The following is a 26,482-nucleotide window of genomic DNA, read 5'->3' on the forward strand; positions in this document are numbered from 1 at the left end:
TGTATTTCTTCCTCTGTCATGGGGACTCGAGGAGGGCCGAGTCTGTGGGCGCAACCCTGGGGAGACCGATGTCGGCCAGGTAATTGTCTATCTCACTTGAGTTAGGATCTATTTCGGAGGTGTAAAGGGATTCATAAAAGTCAGCAAATAATTCAGGAATAGAGGGTTTGGGTTTCTCCTGAGTAGGGTCAACGTGTGTTATCTCTCTTACCCTACGTTCCGCCCGTTGAAGCCTAAGTCTAGTAGTGCGTCGGCTTAATCTCCTTTTTCATAAAATTTTTGTTTCATTAAATGCAGCCTGCGCACTATCTGGTCATGCTCTAAGTGACAGAGTTCTTCCCGTTTTATTTTGGCCTCCTGGATCTTACTGGGGTCCGTGGTGTCACCTTCTCTGGCCTCTTTATCTAGCTGGCATATTTCGCCCCTGACCCTGTTTTCAACGAGTGCTCTTTCACTTTTCTTCCTGGCCCCCTCCCGTATGAGGGTTCCCCTCCAAGTTGCCTTTGCTGCTTCCCATACTCCCTGTTTAGGGACTTTCCCAGTATTGTTGGTTTTAAAATATTCTCTAATCTGTTTCCAATTCATCCTTAAAGACCTGGTCTCTCCACAGGGCCTCGTTACATCTCCATTTCCCCCCCCCTAGTCGGCAAATCCTCCCAGCGAATATCAGTTAAAACCATGTCGTGAATGGACCAGGTTATTGGAGTGATTTCTGAGTGTGATGTGGCATTATACAGGTCTCGTGAGAGGTAAATATAATCTATGCAAGTGAAAGTGTTGTGGGGGGCCGAATAGAAGGTGTATCCCCTTTCCTCTGGGTGCAATTCTCTCCACACATCAGTCAGCGCATATACTTGCATCATACTAGCATAATCATTGCGATCCCCTCTTGTTTCATCATCTGCGGTTGGGTTGCCCGCCTTTCGGTCTAAGTCCCGATTCGCCCAGAGGTTAAAGTCTTCACCCAGTATAATGTGACTGTTAAGATGGATTTCTGAACTCTGTCCTGGAGGGGCAGAGGTTCAGACGGCAAGCCTAGTTTCTTGGAACAGGGTAACCTCTGGACAAGCCAGAACAATCAGGGTAGCGATCGCGGCGGGCAAGACTAGGTCTCAAGAGGGGTGAGGGTGACTGAAAGCAAGGACACTTACAAATTATTCCAAGCAGGTGTTATATTAAAAATATAGACACATTTATTACAAGGCCTTTGTAAAATTGACCATAGCGAGAAATCACAATAAAACTCAAGCAAACCAACACAATCAAATCTAATACAATATATATACAAATACAAACGAGTCTAACGAGTTAGACGCACAAAATGTGTAGACCAACTAGATGGGGAGGAAAACAGGCAGTGCGAATAATAATTACACCCAGTCCGCCTGCAGAGGCACCTAACTAAAAGGAAGTCCAAGCCCTACGAAGAGTGGAGCCTTGTGCTCAAAAGTACCTGCACACGCTGGTGTCAACGGGCAAATGGGGAGTCTCTTCGAGGGAATCGGGCAGTTTAGTTCAATGAACCAATGAAGATGAACAGAGCTCCACGACTCAAGCGCAGCCTCCACTGTGGGCAGAAGCAGAGCGCGAGTACGGAAAGGCGTGCTGTTAGACATAGCAGGGAAAAGCTATGGGCTACTGCAGGAGGGCGGCCAGTTCCTAACAATGCTACTCACCGGTCCCCGATGCAGGCAGACCCAGGCTTCTCTGTGTCAGTTTCAGTGCTGGCAGGTTCAGATACGAGCAGGGGGCGTCTCGGTGTCGTGTAGATTCCGCAGAAGTTGAGTTGAGGATGTCCCAAACACAGTGAACCCGCACGGTTTGTTACCACAGCAGGGCAATGGAGCGGCCGTGTGTATTTCAGCCAAATGTACATTACTCACTTCAGACCTGGGAATGCCAAGTGTACGAATCGTGTGAGAGTGACAAGGACTCATAATACAACACAACCTGACGGCGGTCACAGAGCAAGACTCCTGGGTAGGCTGGTCAGTCTGCTGGATGGCCCAGAGACACTTCCGAAGGCTTACATGCAGGAGATGGTGAAGATGCCGAGAATAGTTGTTCCCACTATTCCAAGGGGTCGAAGTACCAGTACAGGCCTTCTCGTTCAATCAGAGGTAGAAAGGGTTTCACAAAGCGACGGCAGTGCAGAGGAGCAGTCCTTCAGTGGGTCACCAGTGATTCCTCGGTTCAGCCTCGTAGTTGCAGGATACTTGGCTCCTGTATTCCTTTGTTCGTGAGAACTCAGGAGATCGACATGGTAGTGGTGTTTCCAGCCCCCTCTTATCCACGGTTCCCTTCGCGCAAAATGGAGGGGACCCAATGGGAGATCTGCTCACAAAACACTCACACCATACGTGGACCTATCACGGACCACGGAGGTCCCAGGCATTCACACCACCGTAGACTCTCTGGCACCCAGGATGTGTATTGGGACCAGACATCCCAGCCCACATGCTGGAGGCACACACAAGGCCTGTAGAAGACTGCGAAAGCATCTGTGTTTCGCGGGAAAGTACATGCCCAAATAAGGAAGGCCCCGGGTCGGCAAGACCTGGGGAAGGTGAAGGGGGCAAGATGGTCAGCCGACAGGACAAAGAGCCTCGTGGTCTGGCCATTTTGGGAGCCAGGCCACCATTTTGGGCTAAGCATGAGAAACGCGCTTAAACGCCAAAAGGAGCTCAAAAACACAAGAAACAATCGCTGCCACCAGTCCCGTTCGTGATTCACTTGCACCGTCCATTAACAATCCAAAGACAGTATCTAGGGCCTGTAGAAGACTAGAGACCCAAGAGAGCAGTGATTTAGCTTACAGTGCCCTCTTGTGTCATGTTGCGCGAAAGCTGCAACATGATAAAAGAACTACGGAAAACGTTTCCCGGTACTGACTGTCTTAAGGGCATGTCATTTTCCCCATCAGAATGGAGCGAAAGCCCAGAGGAGTGCGGCAGAAGGCTGCACTTCTCTGGCAAAGTCTAGATCCTGGTGAAAACAACAGCAAAACGTTTAGGGGTTGCCACATGGAAGGAAAATTACCCACAATTAAGAAATCTTTCCTAACAGTGACCAGTAGCCTCCAGCATTATTTTCGGGAAGGTTCTGGAAAGAAACCTGAGCTGTCCCAGATTGGGAGAGTAGATCGTGGCCAGCGTTACTTCAACCCCCCGAATAGTCCCAGTCACCAACAGGGCACAACCCTCTTCATCTGACCAGGTTTTAGTGACTTGGAATTCAATCACCTTTTTGATAAGAATCCCCACACCCCCCTTGCGCAGTACCCCCGAGCCCCAGAATTCTATTCCACAATTTCTCCCCAAGACAGGTCTCTCTTCCCCTCTCATATATTTAGTTTCTTGAAGAAACAGAATGTCAATTTTGGCTCTCCGGAATTCCCTGGAAACCAATGATCTCTTAGTCGGGGAGTTGAGTCCCTTAACATTAAGTGTCCCTACTCTCAGGGGGCCTCGTGTGTTGCCTTCAGGGTTGGCCATCTATACACAACATGAAGACATTTGCATTAGTAAGCCACCCTACCCCGGGCATCGCTTCTTATACCTGTACTAGTGTTTTACCCTTCCCAGCGGTGATTAGGGATTTGTGTCATATTTTATCTCCCTTATGTCTTGGAATCCCTCCCCCCTCCCTTCCTCTCCCCCCCAATACAACGGCGTCCGCGCGGGTCCAGTTGGTCGCACTGAACCGGCCACGAACCACAAGCAGGAACCGTTACCTCACGGTCCCTTTACTAACAATAACTAGCACATGGGTCTGAGCCCTCATTACGCCCCCCCTTTCAAACCTTAAATTACAGCAGTTGAGCATAAGTCTTGCACTGTGTCAAAAGTAGGCTGTTCAAAAACTGCAGTTTTTCTCTGTGGGAAAATGAATGGGTCAAAAAAGGTGGTGTTTTGTTTCCTTTAGAACTTTTTCATTTTACAACATATTGTTCACAATATTTGCAGTTTCGGGGTGCCCTTGACAAAGTTAATTTCATCCAAATCCATTAAGCAAGTCAAACGTTATTTGGGAACACATGGCTGCTTTTCCATTTCTGAAAACCCTCTGTGATGCATTCTGAAACACATACATAGCTATAATTCTGGGAGAAGGGGAGCCTCCTTCTCCATTAAATATTATAACAACTACTGGGTCAATTCTTTGTGCCCAGGTTGCTTCGTACTTGGTCCAATTTCTTCCAGCGGTTTTTGCTGTGCTCTGCGCCCACATTTTGGGCCATGACAAACTTTCCGTTTGGAAAATGTCAGCCAAATCCGTCATGCAAGTTATTAACAATACAATTTTCGGGTTTCCGATAGATCATGTCACTCACCTTAACTAAGTGCGATGTTCGCTGCACTATAATATATATAAATATATTTGAACACATCGACATGAGTTCTTTCAGAGATGGCACATTCAATTTCTATGAGCTGTTCTACTTAGTCTTCTAGTGCCACCATGTCTACTAAGATCTACGCCTCCTATCTTACTGGCATGCCACACTATTTGCAATGGCACAATTGCCCTGTGTCATGGAGGTTGGCCGTTGAGATTTTTATCTAACAGGAAGCTGTGTACATGCATTTAAAGGGATAAGACACAGGCTGAAGGCATTACATGAGGCCAGTTGGCAGCTGGTCAACGATCATAGAATGCCCTGTGAGCCACTGATAGATATATTAGCACTTTGTGGGGGGAGCCAACCAATCAGGAGGCTAGGAACATGGGCTGAAACTGGCAATCTCAGCCTGTTTTGAAAGCTACCTGATGGCTGCTTCTCCCTCCTGCCATCATCCCCACAACCTCCCTTCCCTTTATTTTAATCCCCCTTTCCTACTTACTTGATTTGGGCCGTTTCCTGTTGTGATAGCTTCTGCCGCATCTTCTACTTCACTTCGGTTTGGCCGCCATGGAAATGAAAGAGGGCTCCATACGGTGGCCATTTTTTAACAGTCTTTTCAGTTTGTGAAATAAAATACTTTAAATTAGCCCAGTTCGAGCCCATGGGACAGTTGCTAATAGTGTTAACCACCCGTTCCAAGGGCTGCAATGGGTAGTAACGTCCCGAGTCCCTTGTTAAACGTTACCACCTGTTCAGGCACAGAACTGGTGCCTAACACCACATAATGTAATCTAATGCAATGGCCTTATACTGAGCTCTTCTACCATATGCGTTGGACCCGCTCTACATGGATGCTTGGTGAAGCTTAAGCACTATAAGAATTTAACCCCACAACTTCCTGTGGAATGGGTACATATATGTGTCCTAAAATGGTCGCAATTCGCCATCATGGTGCAAATGTACATTATTTGATTGCGGTGTGGTGGGAGAGAAGGGCCATCTGTGAGCATGCAAATATGGCATTTTACAGGCAACACAACAGCGAATGCCCTCTTGTAAACATTGAAACACCACAAAGTAAACTGCAAACATAACTATAGCTCATGTGAACCATTTGCTTGACATTTTCATGGAGCTTGCTTACAAGGTACTAGATGCCAGGTTGGTGTCCTCGTGCTTCAGCTTGCCATCCAGTGCCAGCCCTCGCTTCTCTCGGTTGTTGGCAAGAAACGGGGTCAACGTGTAGACTTTGCAAAAAGTAGAGCTGGGAGCCACGACGTCACTGCTAACAACACAAAGAGGAAAAAGCAGAAAGCATGAAGCGGGTGCATACAACTAACTCCTTTCCATTATTTCTAACATTACAGCCATTTTGCATAAAAGGAAATCATTATAGCCTTATAGAACAAGGGAGGGGTCATTATCACAGGTTAATGACCAATCCGAAAGTCACTGCCCGAGGCAAAACCAAGACCCATAATTTGGGAAAGGGTCTTCATCCCAAACGAAAATGACCCCTTCCGAGGTCAACAAGGCTATTAAGAATATACTGTAATCGCAATATAGTTTTTAAACTGAAAGCACCTAAAATGGACAATCGGTGGCAATTGTGCTTGAAAGGAAAAATGGTAAGTCTGGGCACAATGTAGGAAAGGTAAAATAAATCAAGGCAATTTGCCTTTAGCTAGTGATGCTTTAATTAAGTAATACACCCGAACAAGGATGGCTATAACCGGTCAGGTAATGTCCAGCCTTTCTCGTGGCCCCAATCCATTAATTAACTGCTAATGCCTATTTATGGAGTGGTTATTGCTATTAATACACCAGCATTCTTTTTTAAATGTAAGTTGAGAATTAACATGGTTACCATTTCTCAACTTGGAAAAGAAAAGAAAACTACAGACCAAAATGGCTGCATTTAGTCCTTTCTCCCTTTCCATGTCAGTCATTGCCGTGGAGGGGCCAGGCAGGAGCAGACATTGTTCTTGATGTTAGCGAGGGAGTCCGTGGGGGAGGTGGGGCATGGGCAAAGAGGGGTTGCCTGCCCAAGAGGGAAGATGGCTCGAAACGTGGGAAATAATTACGAGGTACAGCCCACCTTCCAAGCTTCCTGATTAGCTGGATAGGTCCATAATCCCAGCACCCCTCTGTGTGTTAATACCATAAAATGTGTGTCTATATTTCGAAATGGCAACTACCAGGGGCCAACATTTAGATGTTTAACCATGAGGTCACATGTAACCGGGAACAGTTACTTACTGCTCTAAAATGATTAACAACTCATTTCTATTTCATTGGAAATTTGCAAAGGTCTACACACGGCCTGTTTGGCTGGCCCAGAGTGTTTGGACGTAGGAGGGAATGGTGAGGGGAATGCAGGAGGACAGAAAAAATCTTACTCTGTGGGGACATAGCCATTTATGGGTCGTCTGTATCTGATATGTTTTGTGTCTATTTATTGGAAATGTAAGCTGCATGTTTGAGGGGAACCGTTCGGGTGAAGAAGCAGACAGAGGACAATGCTTGATAGGAAGGAGATGGTGCCAAACATAGTCATCTGACTGGTAGTGACCAATGGTGACAGCAAGGGAGAACACAGACATCTGCATGGCAATATTATACATCAATTATAGTACAGCAAGTATGCAGACAAGGAGAAAACGTGTCCCACATATGGACATATAGATGCAGAGTTCATCAAGGTACATATCCCTTGGTGAGAAGAGTCATATTATTTAGAACAGACAAGTCTGAATTTGTACATTATATTTGAAATTAGTGAACAATCTTGAGATGAGTCTGAACAGATGGATACCTATGGTCCAGAGGCTCAACTTTACTTAAATATGCAAAAAACAAGGGGGGTCCATTTCGGTGCAGGACTGCCCTAGGGCTGAACAAAGACTGATATGTTTGGGATATTTCTTCTCTGTGAAAGATAGAAGGCTAAAGACTCTGGGTAAGTCTCTCGTAACCGGGACTAATGTCCGGCAGAGATACTCCCTGTTTTTTGCACATTTAAGTAACTTTGGGTCTCACCCTAAGTTACCAGGAGAATCTAGACATGGACCCCTTGCTCACTACTCTTAGAGTGGCACAGCTCCACCCTACTGATGAGATCCAGCCAGACCGAAACACGTGCCTGGGGTTGCCGTTGGTACTCTTGTACAGTGGAGAATTGATAAGCATTTCGGTGCTGGACTGCCTTAGGGCAGGACAAAATCTGATATGTTTTAGATATTTCTCCTCTGTGAAAGTTAGTGAGCTGAAGACTCTGGGTAAGTCTCTCATAACCGGAACCTGGCAGAGAGACTCCAAGGACCCCCCTTTGTTTTCTGCACATTTAGGTAACTTTGGGTCTCTCCCTAACTTACTACGGGACCTCTTGCTCTCCATTTTTAGAGAGGCACTGTCCCACCCTACTGATGAAGTCCAACCAGATCAAAACACGTGCCTGGGGTTGCTGTTGATACTCTTCCTCAAAGGAATTACTTAGCATTTCGGTGCTGGACTGCCCTAGGGCATGACAAAGACTGATCTGTTTTGGATATTTGTCCTCCGTAAAAGATAGTGAGCTAAAGACTCTGGGCACAGCTCTGGCAAACGGGACTAACTTCCGGCAGAGAGAGTCCTAGGACCCCCCCTTGTTTTTTGCATATTTAAGTAACTTTGGGTCTCACCCTAAATTACTAGGGGGATCCAGACATGGACCCCTTTCTCACTATTCTTAGAGAGGCACAGATCCACCCTACGCATGAGGTCCAACCAGACCAAACACGTGTCTAGGGTTGCCGTTGGTACTCTTGTACAGAGGAGAATTCCTTAGCATTTCGGTGCTGGACTGCCCAAGGGCAGGACAAAGACTGATATGTTTTGGATATTTCTCCTCTGTGAAAGATAATGAGCTAAAGACTCTGAGTAAGTCTCTCGTATCCAGGACTAATGTCCGGCAGAGAGACTACCAGGACTCCCCTTGTTTTTTGCACCCTGACGGGCACTGCATCATACCGGGATGAGGTCAGCTGCTTCAGAGCCAAAGGAAACCCTAGAGGATTGCTCCCTGAGAAAGGATTTGACCCAACTGGTGGGTTCTCTGGAGAAATTGAACTTGGAGGTGAGGTGCTGACAAAGGATGTCGTGGTCAACAAGATCAAATGCTGCAGAGAGGTTGAGTAGGAGGCTGGCGAGTTCTCCGGAGTCACGTATACTTTTGAGCTAGATCCTGAAGTCAAGGAGGCTGGCTTCAGTACTATGTCTGGGTGTGAAACAAGATTGGAGTGAACCAAGAAGGCTGTGGTCCTCCAGGTGGGCTTGGAGTTCGGTGTAGGCAGTGCAGTGAAGAAATGTAAGAAGTTATGGTACCGTAGTGAGGGGGTGGTAGTTGGTTGGGAGGATGAGGTCAAGGGAAGTATTTTTTTAGTATGGGCATGACCTAGGCTTCTTTGATAGCTTTTGGGATATAACTGGAGGCAGATGAGGCATTAATGAATTTGGAGATGATACGTCCATTGGGGTCTGAGCACAGTTTGATGATGTGGGAGGGGCAGATGTCACCTTTGCAGTACGAGGGTTTTGTGGTGATGGATGATGGTTTGATGTCAAAGGGTGTGACTGGAGTAAAGTGATAAGCGGGAGGGGTGGATGAGGTGGACTCTGCTTGGTGAAGAAGAGCCAGATCTTTGGTAGTGAGCATAGATTTCTTTAGATTAGTTGTGTCTCTAAGATTGCAGGTTTTGTCAGCCAACTCTGATTGGACATCTGTACAGCAAGGGAAGCTGACGGTGGGAGGTACTGGAGATTCAAGTTCTTTAAGAATTCTGAACACCTCCCTGGTGTTAGAGCTGGCATCCCTGATTCTGACATTGTAGAAGTTGGATTTGGTTGTGATAATGGCCACTTTGTAGATATTAGCGGAGCAGAGGAAAGACTATTTGTGTGCTGCAGAGGGGTTCTTCCTCCAGAGGTGTTCCAGGGCCCATTTGTGTCTGCGGAGGGTGAGTAGCTCTTCTGTAAACCATTTGTGATTAGTGGATTTTCTCTGGAGTCTGGTTTTTAGTGGCGCGTGGAGGTCAAGTGTGTGTAGTAGAGTAGCATTGTAGGCAGTGATAATTATATGATATATGATAGGTTATTTATAATGCGCTTAATACCCAGAGGTTTGTAAGCACGGACCCGGGGATCGGACTTGTGGTGCTACGTGTCGTGTTGCTTCCAAGGCGAGCACGTTGTCCCTGATATATCCTCCTTTTACTTTGAGGTTATTACTGTCAGGCAGCAATGAGGGAAAGGAGCAGATGGTGGGCTCTAGCTGTTCCATGGTGAGTTTGTGGGTGTACCTCAAGATTATGGGGAGATGATTGCCATCTTTTCAGGCATTCATAGACTCCTGAGGTATGATGAATTGGATCAGGGAGTGGTCAGTCCAAGGATGGGGGTCAAAACTGGTGACTGTGATGGGTGTGTTTAGATTCAGAATGCAGTCAAGCATCTTGCCTTTAGAATGGGTAGGGGTGGTGACGGCTTGAATGAAGTTCATCTCATGTAACGTGGCAGTGAGGGCAGCGGCCTTAGCATCAGTGGTGTCGTTAAACCCAAGATTGAAGTCACTGAGTAAGATGAATTTGGTGTTGGGTTTGATGAGTGAAGTGTGGAGAAGAGGGATGTCAGTGTCCGGGGAGTTGAGATAATTGGCTTTTTCTGCTGAGGTACACCTCCCCTCACCCCTGTTCCCTCCTACTCCCTTTCTGTACCCTCTCCCTCCCATGTTATGTCCTGGCGCTCTCGCACTACTATGATTTTGCAACTAACGCATTTCAAACTCCACATACATAATTAAAGAAGAAATGAAAACAATACATATTAAAACCTACAGTCTCTCAATTAAAATACAAATATTAAGAACATTATGCAGTAAATCACACACAATAATAATACAAATAACAAGACTGAAATAAAGATGGGTACTTTCAGAAGACCATGTTTAGTATAAGTATTTTGCACTTACTCGGCCTCCTCCACAGCAACAGGACATTTGTATTGGGCAGTGTTGAACAAGCAAATATCTGCATATTGGCGTACTATGCACAGGAAACAAAAGGGAAACGTGTTCAAAGAAGAAGGTTTAACAGATGAAAAGGCATATCCCAGAAAATTACACATTGCTGGTCAGATAGCACAGCGAGTAGAGCGGTCGCTTTGACATGGTTCGAATCCCGGCAGTGCCAAAGTCAGCCTTTCATCCTTCCGAGGTCGATAAATGAGCACCACACACCGTGGGAAATAAGCAGCGCTCAGATACCTGAGGGTTCGTAGCGCTATATAAATGCACAAACAAACATGTATTCATCACTGACGGCTGCTACTCCCAACAGACTAGTTGCCCTGCATGTCCACCCAGGAACCTGTTTTCCTTATCTATTGTGTTCCCAAGAAGTGATCTAAAGATGTCAGAAACCCATGCATGGTTGCCACCATTGAACTTCCACAAGCAGCCCTCCTAGCCACCAACTATTGATTTGTTGTGGCACCCAAGCCCACTTGTGATGCAGTATTCATGGAAGTACACCACTAGGATGGATCCTCACTTTAAAACGATAATGCATACATCTACCTGAATCATTCAAGATCCCGGGGGAATCATTCAAAGATCCCAGGGGAAATCCTTTTGCTCACAGTGATTTGAGTTCCTTAGGCTGGGGGGTAGGGAGGGGAGACAGCTCAGTGTCAACCAATCGCCTTGGAAAGGGGGGGTTGGTTGCAACATGACTTTGATTAAGCATGATATAAATCACCAATCAAATAGAATATCAAGTCTCCCATGATCATTACCAATTGTGTCTTTCTGCGCTAAATCGGGAATTGGAAATGCAGGCCTTGTTGTTATGTAAACATTGTAAACTTAGGTTGAGTAATCATATCAGAATCATGAAAAGTTAACATTAAAGAAAATGACCCTGAAAATCGACCGCTGTATCAAAGATACTTTACTAGGACTTCCCCAGTGGTCAGAATTCAATAATTCACATGAAATAGTCTTCTGAGAGTTAGGTATACAGCTAATCATAAACACATGTGATATAGCAAGAAAGGGGTCATTCTCTCCTATTCAATACCTTGAGGTAAGGCTTCTGAAATACGGCACGGCGCAGAAAGTAAGAACTGCGTATAATTAGCCCAAAAAGTAATGTGCTTGGAACAACGCTTGATCAAAGCAGGATGTAAGTACTAAGAGCTTGCCAGCAGAAGAACCTGTCATATTGGCAGGAAGTAGCCTATATTATGCATTGATCCTTTATCGCTATTACAGTACTGAGCCCTCATCATAGGACACCTCAATTTACAGCAGGATGTCAGATAATGTAGCCTGCTAGCTGGGTAGAATGTTATGATGGTGAATGCTCCCATTGGTGAACTGGCCAAGTGGCCACTTTCTGATGAGCTTTATTTTACCACATGTCTAATTGGATGTTCTACACATCCCTTCCCTTGCTGTTACCTTCCCTTTTTACCCGTTCGTTTCTACTAGGTGGCACTGAAGCACCGCCTGTAGGCCAAAACTATTGTCTTTGAGTACATCTAGGAGGAAGATGACATGTGAGGGGTGACACCCTGGTTGTGGGTGTTATTTGGTTATTTACCAACCCATGGACAGTTCATGGGCATTCTAATCCTGGCGTCCATTCCCACCATTGATCTTCCCCTACCTGCTAAAACACATCTTCCTGGAATATCTTTGAGCTCGTTTTACCAAGCAGTAACATCAAACATTGGCCTGCCAGTATTATTTCTATGAAATCTACTGATATTTCATGGTGGGATATTGTTTACTTTGGTGCAAAGTATTTACACGGGGCTTCGCTCATAAGGAATCGTATGATGAAAGGGGTGGAATAGCGATGAGCTGGCATTGAGTGATATGGTTTAAGTAATGGGATTATTATTGTATCAACACAGGACATGAGATTCACTTTAGGATCTCTACTGCAAAACACTATTTACAATTTCGTTTTTACAGGACATTTGATTAGGTACACATTTATTATTTACCCCTTGTTGGCCAATTTAAGTCTTGATTTCAGTTTTTTTATCCTTACCAAGGTTTTTAATTGCAATGTTGTGGTTTTAATATATTATATATGATGTTGTGTAGTGTTGATTGTTGCCTAAATGATTTTACATCAAATAAAGGCTTATGAATTAATGGTTAATGGCACAATTGCTGCTAAAAATGTGCTTCTTGTGCAATAGAAATGTCTTCACCAAGTATGCCTTCAAGCAATAGATGTATATCTGTTGCTTCCACTGAGGTCCTGTTAAAAACAAACACTGACTAAGTCAACACTTTTGCCTTGTGTATAGATTTTATGTGGGCATTTTTTAGGCCATCCTGTCATATTCCCAGGTAATGACATCATTGTCCAGCTGGTGTCATTTTATTGCTAGGTAGTTCCACAAAGGCAGCACTTGGAAAATGTCTCTCCCACCCCTGGGCAAAAGCCACAACTGTCCCATGTGCTCTCTTTTCCTTTTCCGCTCTATTTTATCTAGCACATGTGCATCCCTGTGTTTCCCTTTTTGGAATCTCTGTTTATCATGAACATGCCATCAATGGGGATTCATCATGTTTTTCCTGTGTGGTGACCGAACCCAGTTTGCACAAGGCTCAGAGGTGTGCTCTGCATTTGTATGAAGAAAGTTTTGACAAATAGTGCATTTCAAGTTTCCTTGTTATGATCTGATATGATATGGCATGTATAAAGCACCTGTACACAAGTGTTTCTCTGCGCCACAAGACAAGTGAGGGAAGACATAGGGAGGACACAACGAGCAATCCTACTGGGCCTTGTGTCATTCGGATCGTGCAAGTGCGACAGTGAGAAGTGCAGGGGGAAGTTCAAGGTAGAGGATAGAGGGGAGTGCAATCAGGGCAGCAAAGCTCTGAGTAAGTGCAGCAATGGCAGCGCGGCTCTGGGTAAGTGCAACGAGGCAGGGGGGCCGTAGGGGCAACAGTTACAGCCCCTAAGTGCTCAGTAGGCCAGGAGGCAGTGCAAAGGAAGACTGGTTGAGGAGGATCCTGGTACCCAGTGAGACAAATAAGTTAGTAAAGGAGTGAGAGAGAGAAGGCATAGGAGAACATTGGGTTCTTGACCAGCTTCTGGAACTTCAGATGGTTAAGTCTGAGAGGGGCAGGGAGGCCATTCCAGAGGGGGCCACCAGTGGAGGAGAGAGATCTAGCCCCCACTCTCTGCCTGGAGAAGCGTCTGACCCTTAGAGAGTTGGAGGTAGCTGAGCGAAGGGCTCAAGAAGGAAGTTATTTAGGAAGAGAGTGTTGGTTGTAGTGTGGGTACCGGCCCTGGAAATCCTTGTGGACAATGCAAAGGGGCTTGAACTTGATCCTTGCAGCCACTGGGAGCCAGGTTGAAAAACGAGGGTGAGAGTTTAGAGTACGAGCATGTTGGGTAGCGTTTCAGTGAAATTTTAAATGCAGCCTGCCGTGCGATCATGACAAGCAACATTTACAATGGATCCCTACGGGGTCCACCTGCATTATGTGGGTGCATAAAGCTGGTAGACCACATAGGGATCTCCAGCATTTACACCGGCTTGAAAATCCATGCAGGTGCATATGCTGGAACATCTGTATGATGGAGAGGAAGAGAGTTTTGCAGAAATGCTAGTTGCGTACCGCCCGTCCTCTCCACCATACACATGTATGAAAATGCGGCATGGTGTGATGGAAAGGTGTTAAAGCCCGACTCAATGGTTTTACGCCTTTCACTCACTTACGCCACAACGAAAATGATCTCCAATGTGTGTCAACATGATTCTATTAGGCAGCAAACCTGCAATGAATCTGAGCATATGTTGGTTCAAACATTGGCTGCCAATGTCCAACCAAAGAATGTGATGTACCTGTAGGTAGCCGAGACCTTTATTTATTTAGAGCAGCACATTTCCCCTATTTTGTGAAAGACATAGTTAAACATGTGCGGACACACATTATCCTATGATGAACATCTAAACCACACTCATGCACTGTGTCCTTTCATTGTTTACGGGTACATTGATTTGTTGCGGATTTGCAATGTGCTGCATTGCACGGTCATTAGACCTTTCCAAATCCCTGACATGACATATCCCGGCTTGTGACTGGTACTGCCCCCCCCCCATCCTCCCATCCTCCCGGGCAACCATATTATCCACTAGTAAGTTCAGGAAGGGGACTTTGTGAAACTAAGATGCGTTACTTATGCAGTCATGGAAGTGGTCTCATATTGCCAAGCCCTTAATGAAGAAGTTGCAATACCACATTCATATCAAACTGATCACATACCATCAAGAATCTCCTTTATTTCCTCTATCAATACTGCAGGACAGTATTTGTTGGTATCTAGCAAGCTAGACCAGAGGAATACCATGCTCTTTTGAAGGCATAGCCCAGATCCAGCTGCTTCATTAGAACTCCCAGGTTGTCAGGGTTTAGAAAATGTGTTCTTGTTACCCCTGTGTTCATTATTTCATCTTTGTGCCAGAGGGTTACAACCTCCAAAACCCTCTGGTGAACTTTATGGCAGGCTAGGTCAAGTGTGTGTCATTACTCCATATAACCTATTTTAGAAGGTCTATCACAAGTCATTTGATTTAAATGTCTAACATGTTCCTGAGGTATTAGCATAATTCACCTAAAAACATTTGACCTAAAACATCTGATCGCATTTTTTTGGCCTTTTATTTTGGTCAAATTGAATTAAATATGTATATGGGGCGGGTAAGGGTATATATTAGGTTGAGGGGAAGTGGGGAGATGTGCGGGAGGTCCCCTCGCCACTGCATTTTAGACCAAAAAAAAAAAAAAAGTCATATAAATTCAGTCAAATGTGATTCGGACAAGTAGACCCAAACCGTTCTTGATCGATGTTTGTACCTGGAAATGTGTGGACATGCCTCACCAGGTGATTGGTCAGCAAGGGGGCTGCTTAGAAGACATCTATGGGACCAGCGAGACCTAAACAAGTGCGGGCATTCTGGCACCCTAAAATAATGGTCAGCGCCACCACAAATATGTACTTTCTTACACTGCATTAATATCCCTTCATGTGGTTCCCATGGGAGACTTTCTTCAAGATTTGGAAAGCTGCAGAGATTAACCAAAGGCTCAAATCCAAAAATGCTCAAGTGTATTTGGAAGAAATGTGGGTGACACTGAGAACATTGCCCCTGTAATTCTGATGTTTTTCATATAGCAAAGGAGTTCAACTAACCCAATGGATGCAGTCTGCGATTGCTCCCACTGAAGAATGCACTGTAGAAATGGATGATAAGAACATTCCCTGTACCCTCTGTGTGTGCAGATCCTTTACCTGCTGACATCACCACTTTTGTTGGATTGGTGCAACCTCGATGGAGTATCTGGCTTTGACTTAAACCCACAAAATATTGGCAACTGTTGCTTGTACCACTGTTGAACAGCCTCCTTGCTCAATAGACCAAACCCTGTAGTGATAATTCCCGCTAAGCTGAATGTGAGCCTGTGCAACAGAGAACTGTCCCAACAGTGTATGGAACAGATGGAGTGTATGGAACAGACGGAGTGTATGAATCAGATGGAGTACATGAAACAGAAGGAGTGCATGGAAGAGATGAGTGCATGGATCGTACGGAGTCCATGGAACAGATGGAGTGTATGGAACAGACAGAATATACGGAACAGATGGAGTGCATGAATCAGATGGAGTACATGAGTCAGTTGGAGTGCATGGAAGAGATGATTGCATGGAACGTACAGAGTCCATGGAACGGATAGAGCGCGTGGAATGGAAAAGAGCGCGTGGAACGGATAGAGCGCGTGGAACGGATAGAGCGCGTGGAACGGATAGAGCGCATGGAATGGATAGAGTGCATGGAACGGATAGAGTTCATGGAATGATAGAAACAAATAGAGTGGATAGAACGGATGGAGCTGATAGAACGGATGGAGTAGATGTTACGGATAGAACTGATGGAGTACAGAAAATGCAGCGAGATCATGGAACGGATGGAATGCATGAAACGGATAAAGTGCATGGAAATGACGAGTACATAGAACCGATGGAGTGCATGTGGCGGATGAAGTGCATGGAACTAATGGAGTTTATGGACGGATTGAGTGGATGGAACGGATGGAGTGGATGGAATGGATGGACCGTAACGATCAAATCAAGATGGCGGAATGGATGGAGTGGATAGAACAGATGGAACGGGCAGAACGGATAGAGTGGGCAGAACCGGATGGAGAGAGCTGAACAGTTTATGTAGATGAACGATTGAATGATAGAATGAATGGAATAACTAATAAACCAAATAAAGAACCAGGCGAAATGTGTGGACAGACGAAGCCGACTGAACAGACTGAGTGAACAAAACCGATAGAATAAATGGTTCAGATGAGCGCTCGATCTCAAGCGCCTACTGAAAACCACCATATGACATCACCACGGTTACTCTCTTCTATACTCCATCACTCAACTAGAACACAGCGATACTTTGACACATTCGGTATAGCTGTTCTCATACCAAAACCTGCCACATACTCCTCATCACCCTAACTAAACACAGCTGGCTGCACACCCACCAGCCTAGGCGTTCTCCTCAGGCCTAACGCAGCCAGAATCAGTCGTGGCATCACCCTGCCAGAACGAACACATACTCCTGATCTCCAAACCACCACACCTACCGCTAAGAAGCAGCTATCATATGAGGGCCACACCTGCTGCACACATATCCGGTGCTCACACGCACCTTATGACTCTCTCTCTCTCTCTACTGACTTGAACTACCGTTCCCGAGGGTGTTCAACCTGCCAGCGCCTTGAGATCATACCAATGGTACATAAGGGGCTATATAAATCCAAAGTAACATAACATAACATAACAGGACAGATTACAAATGATAACCCATGGGAGAGGTTTGACATACCACGACATGTCAGCATTTGGGGAGAGGTCTGGCACTGCATAACATTGATGGCATTGAGGGAGGCTTTGACACCCAACCTAAGGGACTTGCCCGGGGATGGGCTTCATTCTTGAAGGGGTGTGTTAATAGACACTTCAAAGTCTGAAGAGGCACTGGATTGGAACAGTGCAAAGTCCAGGAAAGGTGTGGCCAGGAAAAGGGGTGATCTGATAATGGCAGGACTTAGAGAGGAAAGTTATAACCTGTGAGAGTACAGCTGGATAAAGCTTCAGAGAAGAGAGTATGACACGTCACCTCTGGCATAAGCAATGTCAAGAACCTTTTAATGGAGTCATTCACCAAAAACGACTACTGTGGCACGGCCAAAGCATATTCAAAGTACACATGGGTAGATCAGACATATTTGATTATTATCAACACCAATTTCATTCACAAAAAGGGCCTCGAATCAACATGACAGGTCCAAGACCTACCATGTTCATAAGTCATGAAGCGTCCTTACCTGAAATTTTTATTTTCTTCACTGTCTTGTTTGTGTTATTTGTGACATGTACATTGACATTGATGGGCTCTCCGTGGTAATAGATCTTCAGGAGACAAAGACATAAAAAGAGCTTAGCAGGGATTAATCCAAGATGATTTAAAGGGATCCATTGGTCCCACACTGAATATTAATGTTCTTGCGTTACAGCTCACTGGGCAGGCAGGGAAAGGCAAATAAACCTTAACATGTCCTATGTTTCTTATTTTCAATAGCAGTTCATTGTGAAGTTGGCCCAAATAAACTAACCTCAGTCGGTTCTAGGTTAAAGGTTCGAAAACAAAAGGCTTGAATGCCTTTTTTTCGACACCAAAAGGACCGAAAAAAAAGGTTGTTTTTTTGTTATTATTATTAATTTTTATGGGGGGATTCCCACCAACCCCCCCGTTTTCTCATTTAAAATTTTTTTTTTCCACGTATCAAACAAAAAAATATATAAATAAAATTCGACACTTTTATTTTCGATCCTTTTGGTTTCGATGAAAAGGACATTCGACCCTTTTGATTCGAAACTTTGACCGGACACCAACTCAGTCACAGGTTACTGGTGAATTAATTAATAAACCATGCACCTCAATGCCTGGCAGCTCTTCCTTTCTGCTCTCTCCCAACCTCTGTCAGCCTTAACTAATTAGCACCCTAGGTAGGCACACCAACCAATCGGTGCACAACTCTCTGCTCTCCCCTCTTCCTTACCGGGTTTCCTCCTCGCCTCCCCACATTTCTACAAAGGCCCGCTGTGCTGGCATTTGGCCTCAACCTTCGTTAGCATCTCTTTCTCCTGCTGCTTTGCCCCATGCATGCCAGTGACAGCACACACTCCACTCATATGGCAGCGCCATGCCCCTGGCCATCACGCCACATTGATGGCATATCATAAGACAGCACCATTGATTGGTTGGTGTGTGTGCATTGGCTCCTTTTTTCCTTTCCCTCTTGACACCCACTTGAGGAACTATTGGTAATAATGCCTTTATCAGTGGGCTTTCCCATCCTAGTATTTGCTCTCCACCCGTCAGTAATGTCCTTGCTTCCTTCAAGCCAATACCAATGGACCGTGGGTCATTACCAGACAGTACAAAACACAAAAACACTGTGTTATCACCATATTAGCACTCAGGGCCTGAGAAGCAACTAGTCAGGTTGCTTTAATCGTGGATTGAATCTCACAATATCAGCCCGCATTCAGAGTAGCCAGATGGCTGCATCCCTCACCCCGCGCTGTCTTCCCTACACCTTCCCCTACCCTCTGTTCGCTGTTTCCTCCTTTCCCCACCCCTAACCCGACTGACCTTATTCTTTTGGCGGCTCCAGCCTCCGTCCTCACCTGCTGGCCGCCATAGAAATGGAAGAGGGGCTCCCCCTTCCATCTCCATGGTGACCATCTTAAGTCAGTATAATCTTTGAATAAGCAGGATGACTTGAGGCGTCCCATTCATTCAAGGAAAATGCATTGCTATCAGCACGTCACGTTTCCGGTTTGGAAACCAGGGGTTCTAATGGAAATAAGACCCGATTTGGCTTGCCGATGAGGTGGTAATGACACGGGGGCTCATTGCTAAGTTAGGACCATGGTCTTTACCACCTGATCCAGGCTCAATGGATCAGTGTTATTGCCATATTCAACTGTGGAATATATATATACATATATATTCTAAAATGACATGTCTAGATTCCATGAGTGCACGGAGCTCTGAGATCGAAGGGTTCCCATGACAACACAGAGCATAATATAATAATCAATCAATCGTAACTTTATTCCAGAAATGTCATTTTGTCACACAAGTATGCAAATAGGAACAAATTAAAGGAACCATGCAGATAAAATGAAATATGGATAACAATAATGGTAAAAGATTAATGTCCATCAATACCGAATTTCAAATGTTTTCGTAATATATATAAAAAAAAGCACATCAGCCCAATCAGGCAGTTAGAACAAGCAATAAAAGACATATGTTGATTGACATAAAGTTTGCATTAAATTGGTATTAAACATTTCTTTCTGGGAACCTTATACAGTGGGGAAAACAAGAAAACAATGTAAATTTGAGTTGGACAAAGAGGACTCAATCCGAGCTTGTCCAAGACCCTACTCCGATCCACACTTCCATAGTTAAGTGGTAAAGAATGAAGTTAATGGTTAATAACGTCCTGGTCTTGGCCACCAAACGATTTCAAAATCAGCATAAGTGTTCTATATGCCACTTCGGCTATTTCAATGGTCTCTCGACTATGCAAGAATTGGTCACTAGCAGTTGCAACCATTTTACGTAAATGTACTTATCTAGAGTTCTGTTTATACTTATATCTGGGATACTAGTTTCACGTTGTGATGCAATTTATTATGCTCCGCGACATTTCATTCCGTTATCTATGCGTCGCAAATGCTGTGTGGTGTAGTCGGAGGAGCCAAAGCATCCCCACCACGGTGGTTCAAACTAGATACTTTTTCGACACAAAGAAGAATGCGCCACAAGTTTGGTTGTGTTATCAAAAGAAATTATATTTGTGAATTGTATATAGTCCTTTAATTGCCCTAGAACTTGTTGACAAGTGTTTCGGCTTTCAAGTCAGCCTTTTTCAAAACATAAAGGGCATATATTACTTCATCCCCATTTCTCAGTTTGTAATTTAGTCAACTCTTGGTCGTGATTCAGTCTTGTCCAAAAAAGCAGCGAGGCCGACGCATGGGATTCCATACGATTTCTAGACTGAGGAGGGATCTAACCCAATGACTTGTGCAGTCCCTTAATGAAACGATTTTTTGGACAAGATTGAATCACAACCTCGACGTCTCAGTTCTTGAATTCATGCTGGACAGCTTCAACGCAGCTCGGACAACCTGCTATTCTACTGCGACACAGCCTTTCATTTTCTCTTCATGATTCTTTGGCTTCATTATTTTATGACACCAAAAATCCAATTTCTGTACAAAGGTGGCTCCGCCTGCATTCTATTCACTACTTGTAGCTAGCCTATACGATGACTTGATCTCACTTGCATTTCAGCATATGTACATGCATTATACTTCTGATTTCTGCAGCACCTTCTAATGTGTAATCTTCTTCTTTTACACTTCTAAGGTTCACTTGATTCTTTAGTTCGTCATTTCTCCTCTCAAATTCATACATTGGGCCTCATTACGAGGTGGGAGGTAAGGGATTACCGGCACCGGTAAGGACACCGGTGCCGGTAATCCTTACCTCTCTACTACGAATTTCCTTTGCGGGTCCTTCCTTAATGCCTGGTTTTTGCAAGCGTTAAGGACGGGACCCGTAAAGGGACTTTAGAGCTAATAACGGTACCGCAATTTCCGGTACCGTTATTAGCGCCTTCCCCCTTCCCATTGAGCCCTATGGGGGCTCAAATGGGAATGGGGAATGACCCTGGAGAATGTGGAATTACCGGTCCCTCCGACCTCGGAATGGACCCGTAATTGCTCCATTCACCAGGGCGGAGTCGGAAGGGTTTTGGAGGCAGCCATGGAGCTATTAGCTCCATGGTGGCTCCAACCTCGTAATGAGGCCCATTGTCTTCATTCAGTATTTCAGGACTTTGTTTACACTTTCTTATGATGTCATCAGTCCATTTTCTTAGATCTTTCTCATATTCCTTCAGGGATTTCCTCCTGCAGACTGTCATCAAACCGAGGGTTCATTCAACATGGTTGTCTTAATGGATACCGTCTTCCAAATTCTCTGTGCGGTATTGGTACAATAGCTGGTGTTAGACAGGGCACGGTCTCATGTCTCCAATACAGGGGTGGGTGGGGGGTAGGATCTCCTGTGGATGTGTACATCTGCTCCTCTACAGTGGTCTGGCTTGCCCTCTAGGATCGGGGGGAGCCCCATAATGACTGGGGAGTGCCTTGGTGAATGGGTGGCCACATGTCTAGTAATGGTATCTGAAATACCCGTAGCCCGATCTAGATTGTCCTGGTTCTTACTTTGTTTGCCAATAACTGGTGTACTCCTCAAGAATCATGCTAATACCGTATGGTTTTGAAAGAACACCCCCTGTTAGTACGTAACATCTCGATCCCAGGGCTGGATTTATAGGAAGTGATTTGGGCATCCTTACACAAACCCAAACTTTAGCTACTTAAACTTTGCTAGCAAGGCAGGAACAATTCCACTCAGTTTCCCCATCTCCGCCATGATAACATTACTGATAGTATCCAAGTTGCACTTGGCTTCACAGGTTTTTGGCTTGACTGATATTATAAATGGAAAATCCCTCTGGGTACTTTGGGTTTTCTGCGATCGATTATTTGGAGCCTCTGTACTGGTGAACCTTTTCTCGCAAATCATGGTGGTTTCATTGATACCATCTTCAGTGTTGGGGACTCCGGTGTGGTTAGTAGTTGGATCTCCCTTTCCAATGTTTCCCCTATGCCCTCTGTTAACAGGGAAAACCTGTTGGAAAGAGAGACATCCGGAGCAATTTCGATAGTAGGACTGGGTGGTTGTTGAAAAGCGGAATCTTACAAATGTGCTAAACTGGGTGGTTTAAGTGGATCTATGTGATCAATGCGCAACCCGTAATGTCGACTTTCATTTTGCCCACTCCCTTTATGGCGCGGTGCAGTGATCACATAGATCACTGTGGCGGGCATCCCCCTACACGTCTTCCCGCCTTCCCACTTATCGTGGCAACAGCACACATTAGAAGTGTGCCGCCATCTCTCCTGTATACCTGTGGCGTCAGTTCTCGCCCACTAAAGTGGGTCAAAACTGCCACTACAGTGTCCGTTTTATTTCTTTTCACTTTTCTGTTTTTAATTGTCCCCCACTTCCATCTAATGGAAGCTGGGGACAACCCTGCAACCCCCGATCTCCCTAGTCGCAGTAATGGAGGTTGGGATTTTTGAACTGCGCAAAGGCACAGTTCTAGTACTGGGTGACATTTGTTTGTCGCCATAATTGTACTATCCTGGATTAAGTGACATACTATCAAACATATTCTCCTCCCCAGGATGGGTATCGAAATATAACAAATATATTGTGGGACAGTCAGTGTTTGTTTGGGAGTATACTTCTATGATGTTGCAAATGGAAGAACCTACAGCTCTGCTTAGATAGTGGGATTTTGTAGCCATTCTGCCCCCTACTATTCGCCACAATAAACTTATCTAGGGGATTCCTGGCAGCATCTTATTTCCTTGCCCAACCAAGACCTAGTTTCTCGATACCAGTGTCACCAGATGGGGCACCAACCACTCCTGCTTCCTAAATCGGGCTTAGTATACCTATGTCACCATAAAAGACCAAACAGTTTGATTTAGTCCCCTTTATAGCCCCTCCATCAATTTCACGCAACAATCCCTTAATTTCTGATATGAGGACGTTAACCTCTTTTATAGGCTCAACAAGCTGGTAAACCCTCTTAGGACCCACCTCAGGCTCAAATGTTAGTGTTGGCTTTCCCCGTTGACATATAATCGTGCAAACGCCGTCCAAAACCAAAACCACTACAAGCGTCCAGCAATGAAAATATAGCTATGCCCAAAACACAGTACACAATAAAAACCTGCCCACAAAGCTAATAATAAAGCTAATAATAAAAATAATAAAAATAATAATAAATGACAACAGTACACAAATCACCAGATACGGCTAGATGTAAGAAGAACTATATAAAATAAAACACAAATATATTAAATACTGCTAATAATAATTTTTTAAAAAGCTATCAGCAGGACAAGTCGCTAACGTAGTAAAGTCTACAAAGAGAAGGAGAGGTGAGAAAGTTCTGCCGCTAAGGGGGCATCCACAGTCCGACTCCACCTCCCCGCTGAACCGACCTACTGTCCTGCTTTCCAAAAGCTGTTATAAGGATGAAAAGCCATTTAAAAGGGCCAAGGAAGTCCATTGGTCAACTTGCAAGCAATAATAAAATTGGTTATTTAACATGCTAAATACCAAGAGGTTTCCAAGCGAGGACCCAAGAATCGAACCTGTGTGGCTCCACGCTGTCTTTCTCCCAAGGCGAGCGCATTGCCACTGAGCTATCCTCCCTAAACTCTACGATTCTCCCAAAAGATAAATGATAACAGGCTAAAACATACATCAGCAGCGATGTAACTGCGGGGCTGCAAACATACCTGTAATAACTACAATAGCAACGTTGGTGGGGAGCAGGGGTGCAAAAAGTCCACGTCTTTCCAAGGAGCCTGAGTACGTATACAGCTTAGACACTTAAGCCAAGGAATCAGGATTAAAGTTCAGGGAATTCCTTCCCAAAAAGCTTGTCACTGATCCTTTGGCTACAATCCATTTTTCACAATGTACCATTCAGCAGAACACAGGGTCCTGCACGCTTCCTCCCTTAATCCAATTAGCGCTCTGCCCCAGCCTCAATTAAGTAATGGAGCTCCTGCATCACTTTCCGTGAAAAGGCGGGGCTATAATCACCGGCGAAGTGAACAAAATAATGCAGCTACCGAAGGAGCTCAGAGGACGGGTCTTCACAAACTGAAGAAACTAAAAGAAACTAAAAATGCCCAGTAACAACTCCATGCCAGAGGTAGATAATGTAACCAGATTGGTTGCAGTAATGCAGTCCATTATTAAAGCAAACATGATTTCATATATGCTCTAACATTGATACCCATTAAAAAATGCACCCCTCCTCAACATCCCCAAAGACTTTGGGGGTGCAGGGGAAAAGGGAGCCTCCCAATCAGAGGCCCACTCACTGTGCTGCTGAGCAGACCTCTTGATACATTCTCGAATCAAAGGCCTGTGCAACAGCATGCTGAGCGGCGCTCACCAGCACGCTGAGCAGCGCTCACCAGCATGCTGAGCGGCGCTCACCAGCACGCTGAGCTGCGCTCACAATGCTGCTGTCAAGGTCTCTGCTTTCAGAGGCCCTCTCACCAGTGGGGTGAGCAGCCCTTTGATTTAACAAATCAAAGCAGGGACCTTCTGGTGAGCGGGTCTGTGCTTTGATTCATTAAATCAAAGAGGCCCACTCACCAGAACAGTGAGCGCAGCTCACATGCTGGTGAGGGGGCCTCTGATTTGGGGGCATTCCCTCCACCCGAACCCTCATATCAGAGCTCGGATTTGAGAGTTCAGGGGAAAGGGGTGCATTTATTTAACACATGTATTCACATACTGTGAAGGCATCATGAAGCAAGACACAGACCACACAGATTCAAAGTTCAAACAAAAGCTCTTTATTAACTCAAACGTCAGGATGGTGTAAGGCCTAACTTGCCCTATGCTAAGGTGAGTCATTAAATTCAACTTAAAAGTCTGTCTGTGTCCACAACCTATACATGCCTCAAAACTAAGGCTAAACAGCGTGCAGGGATGTCAGCAACCAAAATAAATAGTGTTGAAACTATGGTTCTATGCTTCTTCCAACTCCTGGCTTGTTCTTGGCCCCCCTTCCCCAAGTTCAAGACATTTCCACCAAATGGCTTCTGAGTTCCCTTCCCCAAGTTTAACACAGTTTCAAAAAAAGGGTCTCGGGGTTCCCTTCCCCAAGTTCAAGACAGTTCCACCAAATAGCTTCTGGGTTCCCTTCCCCAAGTTTACCACAGTCACATCAAATGGCTTCTGGGTTCCCTTCCCCAAGTTTACCAAAGTTACACCAAATGGCTTCTGGGTTCCCTTCCCCAAGTTTACCACAGTTACATCAAACGGCTTCTGGGTTCCCTTCCCCAAGATTACCACAGTTACATCAAACGGCTTCTGGGTTCCCTTCCCCAAGTTTACCACAGTCACATCAAATGGCTTCTGGGTTACCTTCCCCAAGTTTACCACAGTTACACCAAATGGCTTCTGGGTTCCCTTTCCCAAGTTTACCACAGTTACACCAAATGGCTTCTGGGTTCCCTTCCCCAAGTTTACCACAGTTACATAAAACGGCTTCTGGGTTCCCTTCCCCAAGTTTACCACAGTCACATCAAATGGCTTATGGGTTCCCTTCCCAAGTTTAAAACTGTTCCAAAAAAAGAGTCTAGGGGTTCCCTTCCCAAGTTCAACACAGGTCCATAAAAATGCTCTTTGGGTTCCCTTCCCCAAGTAGGCAGCTTTTCTGGCTTCAAATTCAAAGTCAAATCAATTGGCTTAGTTCACCTCTTCCTTTTGTCACTTGAACAAACTTAGGCTGACCAGCCTCAGCCTATTGACTTCCCTTGGTTTACTCCAAGTAAGGATTCCTCGGTCTAGGCACAGTTATTGGACCACATGGTCCACCCATTACATGTCGCACAACCGATAACCCTTCGCACTTTGCACCAGTTCATTCTTTCTCATAGGACTTTCTTAGCAACACAGGTTTCCTTTCTGTTTCTGTGTCAGAAGTCCACAAGCTTCTTGCCTTTACCAACATGTCACTCTCACACAATTTCCTTCATGGCATTTCTCCTGGTTACCAGGTTGCTTTCACACTGTTCAATAGTGTTGTGCTTTTGACTTGTTTCACTGTGTTCACAATTTCTGTCACTTTAAATTAATCTCATTCACAAATGCACCTCACTTTCTGTTTCATTTGTGCAATATTCTCATATATTGTCCTCCCTTCAGCATTCAAACTCATTACATGCTTGGCAAATTGTTCGGTATTCATTAGATCACGTTTGGTCTCCAGACCCATCTGTCATGCACCTTGACTTGACCGGCATCCGC

General features: G+C 45.0%; 1 protein-coding gene across 4 annotated transcripts in view; it reads right to left on the reverse strand.

Moving 5' to 3' along the window:
* ARRB1 (arrestin beta 1) overlaps positions 1 to 26,482 on the reverse strand; it is a 1,358,416-nt gene that overhangs the window by 153,427 nt on the left and 1,178,507 nt on the right. For all 4 annotated transcript variants that reach the window (XM_069640206.1, XM_069640203.1, XM_069640204.1 and 1 more), the window contains 3 exons: positions 17,802 to 17,886; positions 10,350 to 10,422; positions 5,490 to 5,630 (listed from right to left, as the gene is read on the reverse strand). In XM_069640206.1, the coding sequence (XP_069496307.1) occupies positions 5,490 to 5,630; positions 10,350 to 10,422; positions 17,802 to 17,886 (299 nt within the window). The remainder of the gene's footprint in view (positions 1 to 5,489; positions 5,631 to 10,349; positions 10,423 to 17,801; positions 17,887 to 26,482) is intronic.

The sequence above is a fragment of the Ambystoma mexicanum genome, chromosome 7q, assembly GCF_040938575.1.
Source record: "Ambystoma mexicanum isolate Mex_15411 chromosome 7q, UKY_AmexF1_1, whole genome shotgun sequence".
Taxonomy (NCBI): Eukaryota; Metazoa; Chordata; class Amphibia; order Caudata; family Ambystomatidae; genus Ambystoma; species Ambystoma mexicanum.